The sequence below is a fragment of the Gambusia affinis genome, linkage group LG14 (assembly GCF_019740435.1).
Source record: "Gambusia affinis linkage group LG14, SWU_Gaff_1.0, whole genome shotgun sequence".
In the NCBI taxonomy this organism is placed as follows: domain Eukaryota; kingdom Metazoa; phylum Chordata; class Actinopteri; order Cyprinodontiformes; family Poeciliidae; genus Gambusia; species Gambusia affinis.
Window position 1 is genome coordinate 27,222,686 of NC_057881.1, and position 21,432 is coordinate 27,244,117.

The 21,432-nt window shown below is 38.6% G+C and overlaps 1 protein-coding gene across 1 annotated transcript; it reads right to left on the minus strand.

Annotated features, from left to right (window-relative positions):
- Positions 1 to 369: 369 nt before the first annotated feature.
- Positions 370 to 10,881, minus strand: LOC122844002 (bromodomain-containing protein 2-like). Its single transcript, XM_044139204.1, is given in 13 exon segments — positions 370 to 1,407; positions 1,911 to 2,039; positions 2,302 to 2,621; positions 2,704 to 2,960; positions 3,096 to 3,290; positions 4,194 to 4,322; positions 4,396 to 4,585; positions 4,587 to 4,903; positions 5,571 to 5,764; positions 5,852 to 6,002; positions 6,159 to 6,296; positions 6,435 to 6,738; positions 8,926 to 10,881. Coding segments are annotated over 13 exon segments (2,484 nt in total). The 5' UTR covers positions 8,958 to 10,881; the 3' UTR covers positions 370 to 1,279.
- Between the last annotated feature and the right edge of the window lie 10,551 nt (positions 10,882 to 21,432).

Consider the following 21,432-nt stretch of genomic DNA (forward strand, 5'->3'; position numbering starts at 1 on the left):
GTTTTGATTCTGTAAAATATGCACACCTTTATTATTCTGAATGTGGATATTTCAGAAGACTAAACCCTTTCAATAATATCCATATTTCTTCTAAATAACTTAAGACACTATTTCAATCTGAAACCAAACATAAAACCAAAATGCAACGTATTATAAAATGCTCAATGGAACTGTCGGCATAAACAATGCATGTTTACATCAAGACCTCCTGACTTCCAGCACCTGATTTCATCACACAAAGTGAACAAGGTCAAAGGTCGAGCTGCAAGACAGAAGAGATTTTAGAGATTCTACTGACAACAAGCCTGTTAGAGCTCTGATTAAATCTGTCCTTGTAACTGAAGTGAAGAAATGAAAAGGATCCAGAAGTTATTTGGGCACAGGTGAGTCGACAAGACACGTCCTCACAATTTATTAGCAGATTGGTCACAAAGAATAAAAAAGCAACATGTTTACAGAGAACTTGTAATACATGGAGAAAAACAAACATGGGAACAGAAATATTGAAACTATGACACGTTTTATTTTGTTTTCTGTACAGCGACCGGCTGACGGAGACGCAGCGAAGCCGTCAGCTCCTGTTGCATGCAGTCTGTTTTCTACTGAACCAAGGTGCTTCTGCGTGCAGAGCGAGTGCAGCGTCTGCTTCTAAACTATGAGGAACTTCACAAGGATGCACTTGTGGTGCCAGATCTCACACACACACACACACACACACATCATACAGTCATACAAAAACTTAACTCCCCTCTTGTCACTCAAAAAAAAAAAAGAAAAAAAAAGTAAAAACTAAACGCAGCTCTGATCACGCCAGTTTAATCTTTTCCCAGAATGAGGGAATAAATAAGCTCCATAAAAGGCTTCTTTATAAAAGAAAAATAGATATTTATACATCTGTACATGTTTTCTATACAGCATAAAGACATGGAGCATGGTAAGAAGGGAAAAATAATCCAGAAAACGCAAATATTCTGGCTGTAGCACCCTAATCCCTCCATCGTATGCATCAATCTTTATCAGCAGGAGATGGAGCTTCCTGTCGCTCCGCCCGGAGCCAGCAGGACGCTCCAGTCGCTCTCCTCCGCTCACATTCATCTGCCGGGAAGTGTTCAGGGCTGCCGGACGGAGCCGAGCGCAGGGACAGCCCATCTCTGTCCGGACCCGGTGGGCCGGCCTCGACCCGTCCTCCGTTACATCTCAGTCCGCTCGGAGGGGAGGAGGACACCAGGGCGCCGCCACCGGACCCTTTTTGTTTGGAAACGATCTGAGCGACTCGGATTCAACCGGAATCCGATTCACTTGTGTCGGAGGATGAGGAAGAGGAGGAGGATGAAGAGGAATCCGAGGAGGAGCTGCTGGCGCTGAGGCGAGACGGCTGAGCGTGAACGTCTGACGCAGGTTTATCATCTGGAGAAAAAAATATCAAAGATTAACAGAGAAGAAAGAAATGATCTGTTCCAAGTAAAGGTGAGCAACATGGACTCAATTTTATCACAATATTTTGTGGTATTATTGTGATAATGACAAAATAAGATGAAAATGATGAAAAATATATATTGCGTTTTTTTCAGAAAATGCTGTTGCTATGACTGCCTGGCACAGTAACCATAGCAACAGAAACAGATATCGATCTTGACAAACAATCTCATTCCAAATAAGCTTCAAAACGTAATTTACTTTAAGTTTGATTTATGTCATTCAACTTCATTTAATCATATTTATCAATGTTTAGCAAAAACAATATTTCTGATCCGTTTTATTTACAGTCAATAAGTGAAATTTATCAAGACAACAATAAAACAAAACTCATAAAATATCTCACTATAAATGCCCAGCCATAGTTCCAAAATTGTTATTAATTTTTTCTGTCATCTCCAAAGACACAAAACGATAAATAAAGTTTAACTTACTTTTGGTCTTTGACGGTTTCTTCCCGGAGTTGAGCTGACCGCTGACGTCCATCAGTCGTCTCTCCAGCTCCACCTGCTTCTCCATCGCCAGCTCCTCCCGCGTCTTTCCAGCGCTGTTCTTTTTACTCGCTGCACAAAGACCAGAAATATTAGAAACATTAGGGCTGAAACCATCAATCAACTAATTTAGTAATCAATTAATCGTTTGCTGAAGTACACAAACTCTTAAAAAAAAAAGACCTTTTGCTGAACAAACATATTCAGTCATTAACTGCACAAAAAAAAAAAAAAAACACATTTTGCATTTACGATTGAAAACGTTTTGCCTTTAAATGTGTTCTGACAAATTCAAGTGCTTAGAATTGGCAGCCAGATCAAAATGTCTTCTCACCGTACGGCTTGCGAGGTTTCTTCCTCAGACACGTCATGACGTATCGCTCCAGCTCTCTGAGCGTCGACGGCTTCAGCGTCTCGAAGTCGATCTCGATCTCCTCGGGGTTGGTGTCCCTCAGCGACGGCTCTCTGGACTGGATGATGTAGACGACGCGGCCCAGCTTCTCGCCCGGCAGCTTGTTGATGTCCAGGCTCAGCTGCCGCTTCTCGTCGTACGACATGGGAACCGTGTCCTCCTCCTCATCAGAGTCAAAATGGCTGACCAGAGGGTCGTGCATCGGCTGGGACACGCTGAACATCATGTTGGGCTTTTTGGATCTGATGGAGCAGAAAGTCAGATGGAGGTTTGTAACAATACAGCATTCAGTTTAAACTCTGTCCACCAGGTGGCAGTACTCACTTGCTCTTGTTGTTTTTCTTGCTCTGTGTCTTCTTCGCTGGTATGACAGGACAGCTGATGCCTTTGTTGCTCTTTGTCGTCTTCGTCTTGGACACTTTTGGGGTTTTGGGCGGTTTCACAGAGACGATCTCCTCATCCATCCTCCGATGTTTCTCTACTTTCTTCTTCTTTTTCTTGTCCTTCTTTTCCTTCTTCTTCTTGGGTTTGACGATGGGACCCTGAGAGAGAGCGGTGAGCTGCTCATGTACAGCCTTCAGCTGGAAAACACAAAACAATTCAACATCAGGGCCAGGAACAGATTTTAATTTGTATGGTAACAACCCCATCCATCTCCTTTATAGGTTTTGTTATGGTTGTACAGACGGTGCAGAACCTTCTGGACCAGAACCAACCTGCTCCTGCAGCTCAGCCAGCCGGTTGGCCCGCTCCTCCTCGGAGTCGGAGCTCAGGCTGCTGTCGCTCTCCTCGCTGTCGCTGCTGAACTCGCTCTCAGATGAGGAAGACGAGGAGGAAGAGGAGGAAGACGAGGATGTGGGAGGTGCTGGAGGCTCGTCGGGCATCTTAGCGAAGCAGAACTCAAACACGTCCTAAAAGACGGGAAGAAAACGGTCAGTCAGTCGATATAATAAGAAACAGATTTTTCAGCTCAGTTATGTTAGAGGGAAATTATGCATTTTCAAAACAAATCTACCAACAAACAAAAGCAGATGTTTCATTTTATTTACTCAATAAATATGAAGTTTATGTAACAACAAAACAATCAAATATGAAAAGTAGCAGTATAAACTCATTATCTGCCTCCTATCAGCATAAAGGGAAAACTAGTTAATCATCTCAGACATATTTCTAATACACACGCATTTAAAAAAAATCTGATTATTTAATGCTTTATTATTTCATTATAATGATTTTCAAATTTCTTTTAAATGAAGAAATTTAGATCATTTGGTTCATAAATTGACCTTTAATTTAAATGCATCTTTATATCATCACTGTTCTGAAACTATTTTTTTATTTATTTCTCTCTTTACAAATTTGTTTTGTATATAATTTGGTAACGAAAATATGCACTTTGTACATAAACTGTAAAATATTGTACTAAATAAATTTATAGTTTTTAATAAGCTTCACTGTATAAATATTGGTTTTTGTGATCTCTGGTTCAACTTCTGCTAATGACTAACCTCTTCTGTAGAAGAAAAATCAATCGATGCGTTTTACAGCCATTGTCCCTACAATATGTCAGATGTAGAACAATCAGTGATTTTCATAAAACATAGACGACCTTTCTGTTCAGTAATTCATTTACCTCATTTAAGACAGTAATAGTTTTGGTTATTTTAACTCCTATGTGATTAATATCAGATTTGCAAGACATAATTTATTCTGTTTTCGACGTGTAATTGTGCATCAGCACTTTCTTTACTGCTGCAAAATATCATAAACTTAGTTTTATCCATATCTAATGCAAACAGACTGAGTGTTGTCACCTGGAGTTTTCTGGCCATGGCGACCACGTCGTGATCTGGAGGGTTGTACTTGTAGCAGTTGGAGAACATGAGTCTGACGTCGGCGGAGAACATCTGGGCGTCTCTGTACTCCCTGCTGTCCATCTTCCTCTGCAGAAACAAACAGGTTCAGATCCACTTCCTGTCTGATAAAACCAGTCGCCCACAGGAAGAACCGCCGTACCTTGATGGTGCTCAGGTCCATGGGCTGCTTGATGATGTCGTGGTAGTCATGGAGACCCAGCGACATGGCGTCGACGGGCTTGTAGAACGGCCAGGCGTACGCGGCGTGCTTCTTGGACAGCAGCTCCTTCAGGACGTTGCTGCAGTAGCGCAGCTGCGGCGTCAGCTTGCTGCGGCGCGCATGGCAGGATGGAATCCGGTAAGTCCTTCTTGGGAGGCTTGATGGGCCGGCCGCTCACGCCTCTCCTGCTCGCCGCTGTTCCTTTGTTCCCCATCATCATTCCTCCATGAGCCATGTCCATGCTCATCACCATGCCCTGGCCCAGACCCAGCCCTGAGGTCATGCCCAGTCCGCCGCTGTGCTCCATGCCCAGAGAGGTGAGGGTCAGCGGCGAGTCCAGGCCGCCGCCCATCCCCAGGCCGATCCCGCTGACGCCCATGGTGCTCATGATGGGCATGGCCATCGTGGTCGGAGTGGTCGTGTCCGCTTTCCTCTTCACACCTTTTTTCTGTAGCGGAGAGGCGACAGTTTGGGTCAGAGCTCCGCCCCTGAGCTTTGTGATGTAAACACACAGTAGCTGTGTTTCCATTAACCACAAAATGCACAAATTGAAATAAAGGAAATAAATTTGCTTAATGGAAACAAACCAACTTTGAAAAAACTATTTGCACTAGAATGAGGTGATATTTTTCAACCTCATCAAAACACTTGAGGTGACAGGAGTCACATGAGCAACAGCTGGATGTCACCGCTGGCTAAACAGGACATAGAATACGACAGGAAGTAGTAGGAAGACGACGGTTTGTCTTTCTTGGACAGTGTGCAGCAGCCTCCACCAGAGCTCTCACAGTTTCACAGTTCATAAAACGTGCATCTCCAAACTAGATGAATCTGTCGCTCTTCTGTGAAATCAGCAACTATGATTTCTGCAAAATGGTGCAAACGTAGCGCTGCCATCGCGCTAACACCTGAATAAAACTCTTATATCTCCTGTCATAATTTTTATGACTTATCGTGTCAACAAGCTTATTTATGTGTGATTTTAATTTTATTTCTTATTTAACGGAAACACCGCATTTACAAAATTATGTTATTTAAACATTAGCAGAATAAAATAGACAAAGATTTGCACACATCTGTGATGGAAACGCAGCCAAAGATGCAGCTGGCGTTACCTTTGCAGTGGGCTGTGTGGGGGGCATGCTGGTGATGGAGGGGATGCTGTGTTCAGAGGGGAAGGTGATGCTCTTGGATAAAATAGTCTGAGGGGGGGTGGACAGGATGGAGTCAGGCGTTTCTGGAGTGGGAGGAGAATACGCAGACTGGGAGACGGCTGGAACTTGATGGGCTGTTGTCACTCCTCCTGGAACTGGAAGACACAAGAAGTTATTAAACTTCATCCAGATCCTCAGATTCATGAAGCCTGAATGTTTTAAAATGCCGTTTCCATCTTCACCTGGATTGTTTCTGGCTTTTTTGGATAGTTTTGCAGATTTGCTGCGTGGAGGTGGAGGGGCCAGTTCGATCTCCTCTTGGGGCATCTGAGCCACTTTCTGCAGGAAGGCTTTCTCCAGAGACTGAGCCATCAGCACAATGTCGTCTGCTGGCTGGAAAAAAGATGGAAACAAAACTTAATTCAATTAAAAATACTTCACTGATCCATAAAAACTATACAATGCCAGTTGACACTGTTTGAAACATTCATAATAGAGAAAATGGGTACATAGTGAGGATTTCTCTGCATTAGTCTTATTTTTTCTTACCTTGTTGTAAATGTAGCAGTTTGTAAACATGGTGTTGAAGTCCTGCATGCACTCACTGGCACTGCGGTAGTAATTGTTCTCCAATCTCTTCTTGATGCTGCCCATGTCCATCGGATTCTTTATGATCTTATGATAATCCTAGGAATGAAAGACATGCTTTTAATCAAACCTGTCACCTTTCAAACTATATATAAATATTTCTACACCAGTGAAACTACTCTTAGAGTAATTAGTTAAACTACACTGAGTGTAAATAAGGGTCCCAGTTGTACTTACAGGCAGGCCGAGCTTCACTGCATCCACCGGTTCATGAAAAGGCCAGGCGAAGTGATGCCTCCACAGGGACTTGAGGACGACTTTCTGCAGGAACTGGAGTTGGTTCGTCATTCTGCCCTGCCTGCTGGGGTCTTTCACTGTGGGCTGGGGGGGTCCCAAAGGGGTCAGTTGACTGATGGGGGGCATCCCAGGACTCTCAAAGCCTTCATAGAGCTGTGAGGGCTTCCGGATGCGTTTTCCAGCTGTACCAGTGCTCTGATCCATTGTCACTGCAGTAAAACCAGGGTCAACCCCAGAATGAGTGCTGTAAAGAGGAAGCAAGAGCCGGTGAGCTCTATAGAGGATGAAATTAAGAAAAAATAGAAACGAGAAGTAAAAATAGAAACTTAAAACCAACTTTAAGTCAAATTCTGCAATGTTTAGACATTAAACCACATTTTTTTAATTGATCAACATTAGAAGTATTTTCCTTTATAGTATTATACTTCATGCTATTATGTTAAAGTTCTGGTTACTCCGACTTTACAGAACACCGAGACTCCTGTCATAAAGAAGCCATCCATCATTCTGACAGGTATCATACAAGCGTTAAATCAGCCAACCGGCACCATGAGAAGTCATGACTACCACTTCCTCGTCTGCACCCACTTCCCTGTCAATAACAGACTAACTCCACCCACTCACTTCTGTGTGGAGGAAAAAATAAAACCTCAGAAGAGGGTGGGCGGGGTTATTTACCATGCTGCAGCAGTTGGTGTTCCACAATAAGATTTCACAGCAATACATGCCAACAATAGACTTCCAATGTTTCATGAATTTATTTTATCGTCCTGTTTAGTAATGCTTCTTTTCCAGAACAGACACTTCTAAAAAAAGAAAAATGTGCAGCGTCATCCTGAGCTTGGTTTCTGACTGACTGACCTAAAACAGAAAACATCCTCACAAAATGCAAGGAAATTTGACCTCATTTGCAGTATCATTTGATATATTTAACAGATTAAAATTGAAAATAAAAGCCGATCTCTCCTAAGAATCAACTGTCAAAATAGAGGCAAGAAAAGATTAATGAAGTCATAAACTTTGCCTGTTTTAATCTCAATCTTGATCGTTTTGAATGAACCATATTTTCAGATGTCATTCTGTCTTTTCTGATGAAGGTAACCGGCGTCACACTGCTTTGCATTTTACTCCTGAATGCAAGTGGCCTCTTGTGCAGTCAACACTCCATCAAATCAGGGGTGATCTTCTGGATAACATTTGACCTGACTCGTACGTGGACAGGGTATAACCTTATTGAAGACACTAATCAACTTTTTCTTCACAAGGAGTTCGTTTACACCCCAAGCAAAATAAGGACGTAAGATACATCAGGACATTTAATTTCAGCTCGTCACTGAGAGTTAACTTTATGAAAATAAAAAATAAAAAAGAGAGGGTCACCAAAAACATACCGTTATCCATTTGGAGTATTATAAAAATCTCAAATAAACATCTGGAAACTCATTTGACAGTTAGTGTACTTTATTTAAAAAAGGCAAATTGATGAATCATTTACACAAGCGCAACATTACTAAAAAAATTTATTTGAAAAATGTATTTAAAATTTGCTGTTTAAAACAGTTAAAAAGTAACTAAAAACAAAAATGAAACCATTACAGAAAGAAAGTGACAGTTTAAGTAAACTAAATGTGGCGCCACTTGGTGATCTGAGTGACACTGAGCTCTGTAACCTGGCAACGGACAGAAACACAAACCACCCCAGGACAGACCCAGGACTTATTTTGATCATTCCTATGAACAATCTAAATTGTCTGTTGTAGTAATAGTTTGAATAAGTTACATAGTTGGCATATTTTAGGTCACACCGCACACCTCGGCACTGTCCATCACAACAATCTGACCACATGGCTACCACAACAAGCCGGCAAAGCCCTACAGATTGTTCGGATGTAGCAGCGCTTCAATTATGGCATATACAGTGAAACTCTGTTTAACCACGGAATAACCAGCCTATATTTATATGATACGTCTAACAAATGTTTTTTAAATATAAACAAAAAACAAAACAAAACACTCTGCATAGGTCTTGCCATCGAACATCTCTACATTCGGTTACACATTTCGCTCTTCTATTATAACCATATCTGACCGAGCACGTCTAAATAAAACACGAGTTTGGTCCGTGAAGCTGCTAATGCTAGCTATGCTAACACCAACTGCTGAGATGCGGGAGAGAGCAGCCAACGGCCGCGAAGACCCGAAGATGGCGCCGGCGAAGTTGTATATATTCCAGTATATTTTTAATATTTATACATAATTGTTTCAAGGTATCAATTAACTCATTCCGGTGCTTTGTCCAGTGTCCATCTCACACCCCTGAGCGTTTAACAATACACACGGGGAGCCAGTAAAAATAAATAAAAAATGGGGGAAAATCTGTTAAAATAATCCTTTTCATGGTAAGGCGAGAGTCAGTTCTACCGATAGATACCTGTCAAGGGGCGGGTTAACAGCCATATCCATCAGGATGGATCCGGATTCTGTTTTGGGAAACACTCAAAAGCAGGATCCGTCTCGGCTCGTCAGTTTTCTTCGCTGCCCGCCACGACGAAATCCCTACGAACCGCTTCGTTGAAATGGCGACGATATGGGCTACACCCGGGCTTTTATAGACCAACCATTCACCTCATTGGATAAACCGCCTCTGTGTTTCTCCGCCCACCGACTCCTTATTCGCTACTCACGATGTCTTTCAAAATAACCACACCCACTGGTTGTCGGAGATCCGCAAGCAACGTTTAGGACCAACCTATTCGCATGTTTCACCTGTCGTTCAAGGATATTACCCAGCACCATTGGTCCATCCCGCCCTGTCCTTCCGATGCGTCGTCTATGACTGGCTCACAAACGCAATCTTTCACGGAAAACGAGAGCAACAGGGCCTCGCTGTTCTGTAACATATTGTATTACGTCAACGTGTTCACAACGACGAAGAGGATTGGTTAAAACGGCCGTAACGCGGGCTTGCAGTCTGAAGACTAACACTCCTATTGGTTCGCCGAAGCAGTCACGAGTACCACCCGAAGAGAGCCCCTCTCTCGTGAAATCATCAGTTTCTTCTAGAACATGTAGGCGGGCGCCATCTTTGAGCAGTGAAACACAAAGTATGTTATAATGATTCTAACTAGATAGACGCTTTGCTATGAAAAAGAATACATAAAACATCTGCCCAGTGTTATAAACACGAGATTAGTTTGTTTTCATTAAAAGGGAACGCATCAGAGAAGCTTATTGAGAAATGCCATCAAACAAGGCCTCCATGTGGGTTACATAGATCAGAAGTAGTAAAGTACCAAAGACAAATTAGCTCTTAAATTCAGATACAACTAGTTACCATATAGCCTATCCCTCGGGTAAAACAACTCAAATTATCAAATTGAAATAAAATACCACCCTGACAAGGTCATAGCAACAACAACCCACAGAATGACACAGCAATTTTTCAAACTGAGCCCAGCCCAAACCAAAAACAACTAACCAAAACGAATACATTGCATCTATTAAATACGTGTTAATGTATCGGTAGTAATAGAAAACTCACAATCTAAACACAAGTTTACTGTGCCCAGCCATACTAAGGCTGGTAAAAGCAGGACAGAAAAGTAATTTTGAACAAAGAAAACCAGGTTATTACCGCTGAAAAGATCAATTTTTATCTTGTAAGACTCATTAAATAAAAACTAATTCAAGGAACACAGGACGTTACCTAACCATTCGCGCCCATCCCCCATACCAAGGTTACAGAGTCCCTACAATGTCACTCAAAAAACCGATAGAAAGACCTCTTACAGATCATGCAGTAATACACATTACTATTGTTACTTTGTCAGGGTTACAAATAAAACTAAGTACTCCCTGAAGTGACAGTTATATATACGAAAAAATTCAAAAAGTCTATTTAAAGTCTCTGGATAAAGACAAAAACAGATGTGGACTGATAAATCCCCAAAAAAGAGCGAAACCTTCTTCCAATAATCTTCTTTGTCTTCCACTTGGATACTTTTTAACCAGCACATTTCCCCTCAAACATGTCCGCCTTCTTCCCCAGTTCCCCGGGCTGGGTGGGGGAGGGGAGTCATGTGATGAAACAATTCCGATCTGCACACTTCATCAAACCTGTACACGTGGCAATTCATCAAAACCACTATGAAACGCATCCAAACTCCGTCTGTTCTCCCAGAGCATCAAAGCTACATCCATATCCCGCGGCGTGTTGATCGTATTTTTATCAGATTTAAAAGGTAAAATTGGCAAAACATCCAAACAATGAACGTACTTTTCCGTTGGACTTGGCTCGCTCCCATTGGTCAGGCTTGATCACGTGACAAAGACAATTATTTGTGATTTGTATCTTTAGGTTTCGTTCTCTCCAAGTATAATATTCTATCCTTACAATTTTCAGATTAATTTTTAGACCGTGTAAAAATGTCAGAAAAACAATCCCAGACAAATACTGCTGCCAAACATTGCCCATTCTGCAACATGAACCATTCGTCTTCTGCGCATGCGTTTGCCCAGCGGAGGAACACTGCAAGGGAACAATGAATGAAATTTAGTTAGGATTCACCTTCAGGGCAACTGAGTCTGTCACATTAAAAAAACACAATAACATGTATCTGAGTATATATTAATTATACTCCTATATCTCATTACGTAGTCCATGGAAATTTCACACCTAATTTATTGAAGTTATTTTTGTTGCTCAAGTTGTTTATTTCAGAAATGCTTAGAGATATCTTTTTTTTTCAGAAATAAAAACTAATCTTAAATAATCTATTGTTTATTATTATATTATAATAAACATTGTGACAAGACCACAACTATTTTTGTGGTCTTCAAGTTCTCACAAAAACAATTAAAAAACTTAAAAGATTTAAAATTATTTGTATTCATTTGAAAAGTTATTTCCAATGGCAAATGACAAAGGCATTTTTAAAGACATCTTCAAAAATAATAACAAATCAAAGAAAAAGAAGTATCAGTTTTGGAATAGGTCATTTAATTTGGGAGTATGGTTGGAAATCTCGAATGTCCTACAATATTGCTTCCAGGCAGAACAAACATGTTGAGAAAATTTAAATACTGCAATAAACTACTCAGCCCAGAGGTATGAATAGTTTAAAACTTAGTTATTATAGATTTTGACTTGATGTTACATTTCTGCCCAAATTCAAGGTCTTGTGTAACAATGAACTTTACAAATTCTTTGAGGGAAGTATATTTTCTTTATATTCCATCTCACCAAAACAAAACAGTTTGTTTTTTTCCTTGTAGGTTGACTAACGGACAGTCAGTTGGCTCCTTTTTTTTTCTATGATTTCCAGACGGCTCATTCTGAAAATGAAACAGAGGAGACCTAAAAGTGAAAGCACTTTATGCATCAATATTAAAAGTGATGTCAGTTGTTACTGAGAAAATAACAGTGAACAGACTCTTTTCATGTTACATGAAAAGCTTAGTGAAATTAAAACTTTGATTATCTCAGATGTTTGAGTTTTTCTACCATGAAAGACATATCGGATTTCTACATCAGCTAATGCAAAGCTGTTTTTTATACCTTGTACATTCGTAATTAAAAGTTTTATCTCAAGCACTGACAAATCACTTTCTGTAACTTTTACTTTGTTATTCTGACAATTAAGTATATATATTTTATTAAAGAATAGTATTACAAATGCAATATTCTTTAAGAGTTTGGTTCAGTTGAGTATAAATGTTTGCAACAAAGTTCCTGTATTTTATGGAGAACATGTGTAACAGTAAACTAGCCGTTTGTTGGACACTGAGAAGCAGCCCTGCAGGCAGAGGAACTGATGAAGGGAGGAGCTGCAGGATTACATCAGGATCTGACTCATCAGTACCTCTCCTTTTCTCTTTCTCTCTCTCTGTCTCTCTCTCTCTCTCCACCTTCTTCTTACACCACCAACTCTGTCTCCCTTCCGGTGTTTCTTCCTCAGCATCCAGATTCAACATCACTGGATCACATGATGACAATCAGTCCAGAAATGGTTGGCAAGGAAGTTCCCTCCTTCACAACACCTCAGTCCTGAGTCATATGTTTACAAATCCACAGTAAACTGAGTCAGTGAGGAATCCTCCAGCATAGGTTTTCTAATGCTGCTTAGTTTATACTGACGTTTATCATGATTAGACTGCAGAAAACCAATATTTTCTCAGTGAATTGGTGTGTTTGTGTTTGTATAACTCTGCTCTGGTGCTTTCAGTTTCCTTCATTAATGTTGTGCAAGTCTTCCTTAGCAACAACAGTTCCTTTGATAGCTGATGCAAGCGGCAGTGTGTGGACACAGAAGGACACTGTGCATCAGAAATCTCCCATTCATCACTTTGTTCTGTTGTTTCTTTGGAATCATTCTGTCTGAAAACTGAAAACTGTCTCTTGAATCCATATTTTACACAACCTAAACCAAGTGCTGCCTAGATATACTATTTATACAATTTTAGCTTTCATTCTTTCATTTTCCAAATAAATCTACAAAAAGTCACAACAAACACAACTGCTTGTAATGACTACAGTGAGTTATGTGCTCGCAATTTTTCAAAATATACAGTAATGGGACATGCTGCCTCTTTTAAGGAACATCTAGGGATATTTTCCATCTATTCCTTTAAACCAGCAGTAATTAAGCAGGTTTATCAAACCAAAATATTTTCCTCCAAAGCTTGTAGACAACACTTCTGCTGCACATGTAGGTAACTTTCACTGCAGCCTGATTACACAGAAATACTCAATGAGCTGTAAATGTGAGTCTCAGAGACGACACTTCATTAAACTCTGAAAAGATGCAACTGAAACTGAGACTTGTTTAATTTCCATCTGAATAAGAGCAGACTTTCTCTCTGAAGGTTACTGAGTTAAACAGGGTTAAAGTGATCACAGTTCAACTACATATAAATATATTAGGTTCATTAAAAACAGGAGTGATTTTGGATTTAGACGCCATCTGTGAGCTTCACAAAGCTGACCAGTAAAAGCTGAGTGCTGGCACAGATAGAATCAAGAAGATGATCACTGACGAGAAATGGGATTAAGCTTAACATGCTTTCTAATCCTATAAAAGTAAATCTGTTTTGTAGCATATGTCTCTGAAGGCTGTAGTGATGGTGTCATTTACTATTTCAGTTCTAAACATACACAGGATGACTCAGAAACATCATGAAACAACTTAAAGTTAAACTGTTGTCAGATAAGAGTAACACAAATCTTTGTGAAAGTCTGTTTTACCTCCTCTCCACTCACTCTGACTGTTTACCCTCTGATGCAAAAGTTTCAGATAACCAGATGGTTTAATGCTTCCCGCAAGACAGATTAGCCTTTATGACGTGGTTTGAAAAATATTAATACTCCTTGAAATGCTCACATTACAGCTATAAAATTAAAATTATTCTATTGAGATTTTATTTTTATAATCCAACACGAAGTAGCACATATTGAAAAGAAAATGATCATGAATTTCCTTTTTCAGTTTTTGCAATTTTAAAAATTAATTGTAACAGTTTATATACCTAAAAAAGAAGATGATAACTTTTAAGTGTTGCAGAGATCCACAGCTCAGGTTAAAACCTTTGGTGCAAATAACTACACACTTCACAAGTCTGGCCTTCATGGAAGATCAATAAGCAGATTTTGAAGAAATCCACAGGAGATTTAAAGATTTCCATTTATGAATAATATACAACCCATATAAAAGTAAACATGTTCAAGAAGAGAGATCTGGTCAGGTGATAACAAAATGTTACGTTTGGGACAACATGTTAAATTCAATATGAGACAGAAAGCTATCACTGCACTTCAGTTTAATCACATCCTCAGTGAAACATGGTGGTGGCAGCATCATGCTGCAGGGATGCATCTCCTTAGCAAGGATAGTGACGCTGGTCAGAGTTGATGAAAAGATTGATGGAGAAAATTACAGAACCACTATTTTATTTCAAGGTTTAGGTTTTGAAATAATAAAAAATATGCAGCTTTTGCAAACCCCTCCCCCCAAATTTGATGAGAAATTTGTGAGAATGATGAAGAGAAACTTTTAGTGACATGCTGTAGTGAAAATTTAATGCAATTATTCATTAAAAAAGTTAAAAACTGATAAATTCTCCATTTGTCATTTTACATTTATTAAAACTTTAATTATAATCAAAGTATATTTTTGTGTCATAATGGCCTAGTCAAAGTCCATAACTAAATCTAATTATAAATTTCTAGCAAGATTTGAAAAATGTTGTTTAGATGATCTTGTCTAATCTGGTTGAACTCAAAGCTGAAGAAACATTTCCTGAAAAACCTGCATCTGCAATTTCAGCCGAAGTTGTCTCTATGAATACAAATGCATTAATAGATTTTCTGATTTTGATGTTTAAAAATATCTGAAATCAAAAGGACATTTTCATTTAACACCTGAATAACAAATAAGCTGAAGATAAAACACATTGATGTTTTATAATAACCTGACAAAACCTGAAACATTTATGGAGGAAAACTTACTGGTCAATGAATGTGAGTTAAAACGGATTAATGTTGATTCAAGTGTAAAATACTTTAAGTGATCAGCAAAGTCTGCAAAATGAAACATAAAGTTCATTTACTTTCTGTTACATTTCATTCACTTTCACTTTTTGTATCAATCAGTGACGCTCATTATGTACAATTTCTACAGTTTCACATAAAAACATCCATGACTGCAGTTTATGACCTCAAGTCTTAAATCAATATAACTTTTGATTTTTATTATCATCTCATAATATTATTCTCTAGTTTGGATTTTCAGGTATACAGCACATGAAGGTGAAGACATATACAAGAACTAAAGCTGTATTATGTATTATTTTTGATAACTGATGATTATTTTCCTGAATGTATCTGAGAAAATATTCCAGCTTCAAGATTAGATTTTCTATTTGAGCTTTGGAGGTTTAAATTTAACTGAAATATTCGTGTGCTAATCTTTTGTTTGATTAGTAGCACACAATGTGAATCTAATATGAACAGAATGTGAATCTAATATGTTGTTGGTTTGACTGGTTCTGGCAGAACTACCTGCTCTGATTAGTAAAAAGTCAAAGCTAAGCCCTGCTTCATAAGGGAGAAAAATATATATATTTTTAAATTGTATTTTGGAATTACATTGTTTGCTAGGCTGCTTCTTAGGCAAGATTTATCTCTTCCCCTAACTTGTGATGAAGAAAGTTTCTGCAAGGAAATGTAGGTTTTATTTTTGTTTTATTTTGTGTAATGACCATGCAATGTAAACAGTATTTATGTTTAAATTAAACATAAAATACTGACTGATCCATTCTGCCATCTATTGACCGCATTGGGTCAACGCGTGTTACTGTTAACAAGAGTTGTGTCACACTGCCATCTTGTGGCATCTGACGTAAAGTACAGAAGAACATGCCAGAGGACCCTGCCTTGAAGATCTGCCACCTGTTACTCAAAATACTTAAATAAATGGTTACAGATGGTTTTAGGGAAGCTATTTTTACTTTATCAAGGATGCTAAAACCAATTTATTGCGAGTCAGGTTAGTTGTAGCAAAACAAAGACAAACAGTTGCAGAAGTTGGAATCAAAGGATGTTTATTCCCGAGCCCGCATTACTGAACAACTTTATGAAAATGAAAAGCATGAAGCTTAAGGTTGAATTGCAGTACTTTTCAAATCTTAAAGTTTTATCTAAAAACCAAAGACAACGGGTCATACGGAAAAACATCTGTTTGCTTATTTCCCGCGTTTTGTGGTCTGTGAGCAGCGAAGGTCCTCAAGTGACCGCTGAGTCAGAGAAAAGGCAAGTTTATTGTTACAGTACTGTAGAAAAAATATTGGGAAATAGGTTTAAAGCAAACTGAAAAGCTTATAATTGATTAAAATAAACATAAACTGCTAAATTAAAGTGCAATAATCCATGTTATGTTTACTGTTTGTTCCGTAAAGCTCAAGTTTAATATCATTTCCTGCTTTATTTTGATAGTAGTTTTGCTTTTTCCTTTTCAGTTCAATTTACTTCCTGTTACAATGTTTGCAAATAACTCACCTGAAACTTATTATTTTTAGTGTAATTAAACTCATGGTTTTAAGTTGTAATTACCATTAATGATGTTTCTCTTTTTGCTCTTTGTTCTGTTGAAGGTTTTTAATAATTTATTAAAGTAACTTTGAGTCCTGCAACCTGCATCTGTGCTGCATGCAAACATCCTGTCTTTTACCAACCCTGTGTCATCTTGATTGGAAGGAGCCAGCGGTTGTTGCACATCTCAGATTTTTAGGAAGTTGACTGAATAGCTGGGCAGCATTAAAACCAAATGTATTTTTTAGTTCTGGCCTTTGGGATACTGGTTTTACAGTTTAAATGTAACTGTGGAATCATGAGAAAGACTTTAAAATCTAAAATTTAGCAAAAAGAGACCCAACCTAGTGATTTCAGTTCTGTTGGGATCTGGTCTTTTCACCTGATTATGCTCAGGATTTAGGAAGTAGTTTTCTAGGTGATCTATAGCTACCAGCTCGATGCTGCGTTTTTAATATTTAACAATAATCCTGAAGGATTTACAGATGAAATCTGTAAATCTGCCTGGCTGTCAGTGTTTAACTTTAAGCTTCATCTTATTTGGGTTATGGAGCAGCACCACGTTTTGGGGTGGCCTAGTCAAAGTTCAGCATTAAATCTGACTGAGATGCTGTGACGTGATCAAGCCATTTGTACTGAAAATCCCTGTAATATGACTGAAATTAAACAGTTATACAAAGAAAAGTGAGGAATGTTTCCACAGAACTTCACACTATTACTGTTGGTAAAATGTCCCAATCTATTCTTAAACTGTAAAGTGCTAAAGAGCTTAATGGAACTGAGTATCAATTATTCATTTAATATCTTTTCTACTTTCTACATTCTGCTTATAATTCCAAAGGCACCAGGGTCTGAAAGTTAATGCAGCTGGAAACCCGGTTTGGACCTTCTGGCTGTGAGACAAGAATCATCACTTCATCTTTCAGCCCATCATGATTCTGCCAGGATCAGTTCACAAGTAGATTAAAAGGTCAGTGTAGTCAAACTTCATCAGTCATAAATCAACCACCACAGATGGGAAATGACAGCTGTTCTGTCACATGCAAAATAAAATAAATGCCTATTAATGATTTCCATAAAATAAAGCGATGTATCAATTATTCTTCTAATTCCGACTATATTCATACAATATTTGCCTCTATCCAAGCTTCATGCTCCATTTCAGGAAGATGAAGCTGAACATTGTGCATCTTTCATCATTCACATTCATTCACACTGATGCACAATCAGAAAACTTTCCCTCTGATCTCATCATCCTGAGCTCCACTGGATTAAATGGGTGTGAAGAAAATTACACTAACAATTTCACTAGAATATTTCAATATTTACAAAAGCAACAAATACTTAAAAAGGAAAAAAAAATCCTGATTTTTATTAGTTTGATGATTAATAAAAGGCAAATTTCACTTGGTTTTGAGAAGCAGGAGCAAAATCCAGGAGCCACGAGTTTCTGAGGGATCAACAACAACATCCAGGTGAAAAACCTTTTTTTTTTCTTTATTCTATTTTTATCTTATTTTGTCAAGTAAATTGTTTTTCAGAATAAAGTAGTTAAATATTTAATTTCTCTAGTGACCAGTCCTTATGAAAACTGCTTAGGAAAGGAGATAAAAATGAACAAGAAGGGAATTGAAGAGGAAATAAACAAAAACCAAAGAGAAACACTGAGCTTAGGGAAGGAAAGCATCAAAAACAAATTAACAGGGGAACAAATGTGAAAACACAGAAACAAAAGCAAAACCTCAAATAACCCGAGATCAGGACTCCTCTATACTTTCAGTTGCTCATGAAAGCATCACTCTGCTGCTGATGATGATTTGTTTAATGCAAATCTCCTGCTCCATTTAGATCCAAACCTGAGGAGGGCGTGGAGCTCACTGGACTCATTGTCAGGTTCAGAAATCCAGTCTGAGCCGATCTGAACTTTGTCACATGTTGTGTTGACCTGTTGGCACGACAATTAGAAGATCAGTTCTGTGATACTGAAATAATGCTCATCTGGCAACAGGGGCAAAAATATACCAAATAATACCATTAAAAACTCACCATCTGCCTAAACTGTTGAGGGAAAACAGGATGGATCATGATTTCATGTTGTTTACTGTTCTTAGCCAGCAGGTTGTGGCACCAGGTGTCATGTTCTGCTGCTGCAGGCGTTAATATCATCTCTGTGCATTCAGAGATCATATTCTCCATATTTTGGTTGAGTGGTTTGTGAGATACTGTTGTTTTTCTATTATTTCAAACAGGTCTTCCAAATCTACTCTGACATATAAATTTTTGTTTATACAAATGCCATTCGCTGGATATTTTCTCTTTCCAGAACTTTCTCTGTAAATCTGAGAAAAGCTTGTTTGTGAACCAAACAACCATAAAAGTCTCTTAAAAATCCTTTCCAAAATCTGCAAGAGAAACAAGATCATGTCACATTGCATCATCTCATTTTAGTTTTTATTTTGTTCCACTAGGGGGCAGTAGAGATCTGTCATTCAGATCTACTATTGGGAGAAAAAAAGCTGCATTCATTGATTTGCAATGTTGAGTGTTTACAGGAAATCACGTGGTTAACTGGATCCATCATGAAGATGATAAACACAACCGCTTGGTTTGCTGTTGTTCTTCCTTACGCTCTGTTTGTTTTCCATCTGTTTGTTTTCTGCTGTTTCACCGACCTCATTCTTTCATGCTTGACTTTTCATTAAACAGCCATGTTTAGTCTAAGCCTCTGACCTTTATAAAGCCGTCTATTTATAAAACAGTGTGGTAATCTGGCAGTGAGACCCTGTTTTTAGCAGATATTGATCTGCTTTAGACTCATAAGCTTTCCTGATTTCAGTCAGGATAAAAACAAGAGAACAACTTTCTGTTTTTTAAAGCTTTTGTTTAAATATTTAGATCTGAAAATGAGCTGCTTTTCAGGATGGGGAAGCAAAAATTATACTTTGAAGGCAAAGACATTTGTAGAGCAGCATTCTTTCAAATAGTGAGGATGATAACTGCATTAAAATAAAAAGTGCAGTAAGATTGTTATATTAAAATGTAACTATCACACAGACGGTGCTGAATGCAGCTGGGATGTTTTTGATTCTTCTCTTCAGTTTCAGTGTTTCCGGTGTATCAGCGAGTGGCCTTGTTGCTTCTCACTTCTGTGAATGTCAGTGATTTTGGTTTCCCAACGTGTTGGAGGGTTATACATCAGTGATACATCAGTGATACATCAGCAATACATCAGTGGTACATCAGTGATACATCAGCGATACATCAGTGATACATCAGCGATACATCAGTGATACATCAGCGATACATCAGTGATACATCAGTGGTACATCAGTGGTACATCAGTGATACATCAGCGATACATCAGTGATACATCAGTGATACATCAGCGATACATCAGTGATACATCAGCGATACATCAGTGATACATCAGTGATACATCAGCGATACATCAGCGATACATCAGTGGTACATCAGTGATACATCACCCTCCAACACAATCCTTGTTTTCTTCAAGGGACTGAAACACTTTTACATGTCAGGCCCACTTCTAAAGGAGATCCAAACACAGATATCTGTGTTTCTGTTGTCACTAGATGTCAGTCAAGAGCAACATTTTCATTCTGCTCTGAGTCCTTTGAGAATCCCCTAGAATTCACCAGCCTGCCTAAGTTACTGTTTCCAAGAAATCACATGATCTTGGTAGAAGAAAATAAAAATCCAGCCAGCACTGGCGCTGTAGCTCCACCTAAAAGACAGAGGAGGGTTGATGGTGTTTTTCTGGTGGAGGTTTGCTTTCTGTTTTGCCAGTGTTGTTCTTTATCTGACAACCTTTGTTCTCTGACAGAGACGTCCCTCATGGTTCAGGTATTTGATTGGATGCTTTTTATAATTGTACCAAATAAGGAAACCTTTGACCAACAGTAATTTTATTGACTTCTGCTGCTGTAAACCTGATTGTTCTCACACTCCCCAGGGGATTTTAGGGGATTCACAAAGATACTGTGGGACTTTACCTCTCAATAAAGTTATATAAAATACAGCTAAACAGGGTTAATATTCCCCAATCAAAGTGTTATCATGAGGTTTACCAGAATCAATCAAGATTATCTATTTGAACTTTATTAGGTCTTTGTTCCACACGTCCCTTTAGTTCAGCAAAACTCATGTTTCAGTCATTAGTCAAACAAAAGCAGCTGAGGTGTAGAAATGGTGCTACATTGGTGTCGTTTCTGTTGTGTTTGGTGCTGCATCGGTTCCTTTATTACTTTCGATTTAGACAAGCACAAAGAAGCGAGTGTCATGTTACACAGAAGCCATTTTATCCAGTGACGGTTCGGCTTCTTATTACTCAGCAGGATAAAGTGATTCCTCTGTTCAGATGGAGAAATTATAAAGAACTGAAAATACAAACTAAACCACAGGTTTAGATGAAGCTGCAGCTTTATTCTGCCATTTCACCTGTAGAGTACAGTATTTATAAAATATGAATAAATGCAGTGCTAGAGCTCCCATTACTTATGAATGGAGAAAAAATACCCCAAACCAAACTGGCCCTATCTGAAGAGATAATCCCCACGACAACTCATTTATCTGTGCTTGACCATTTTAGTTTGAATATCTGAATCCAGTTTTCCTACCAGGCCTGATTACTAAAAACCTAAATAGAAACTCTCAGACAGCATGAAGAAGAATAAAATATCTCAAAAAGCAACAAATCACAAATCAATTTAGAGAAACCAGTTGGATTATGGGAGTCAGTCAGGTTATCCAGAGAGAACCCACACATGAGAGGGAAACAATGTGACCAACTGTGATACTGTGAAACCTACATCATTAATCAGGACAAAATAATTA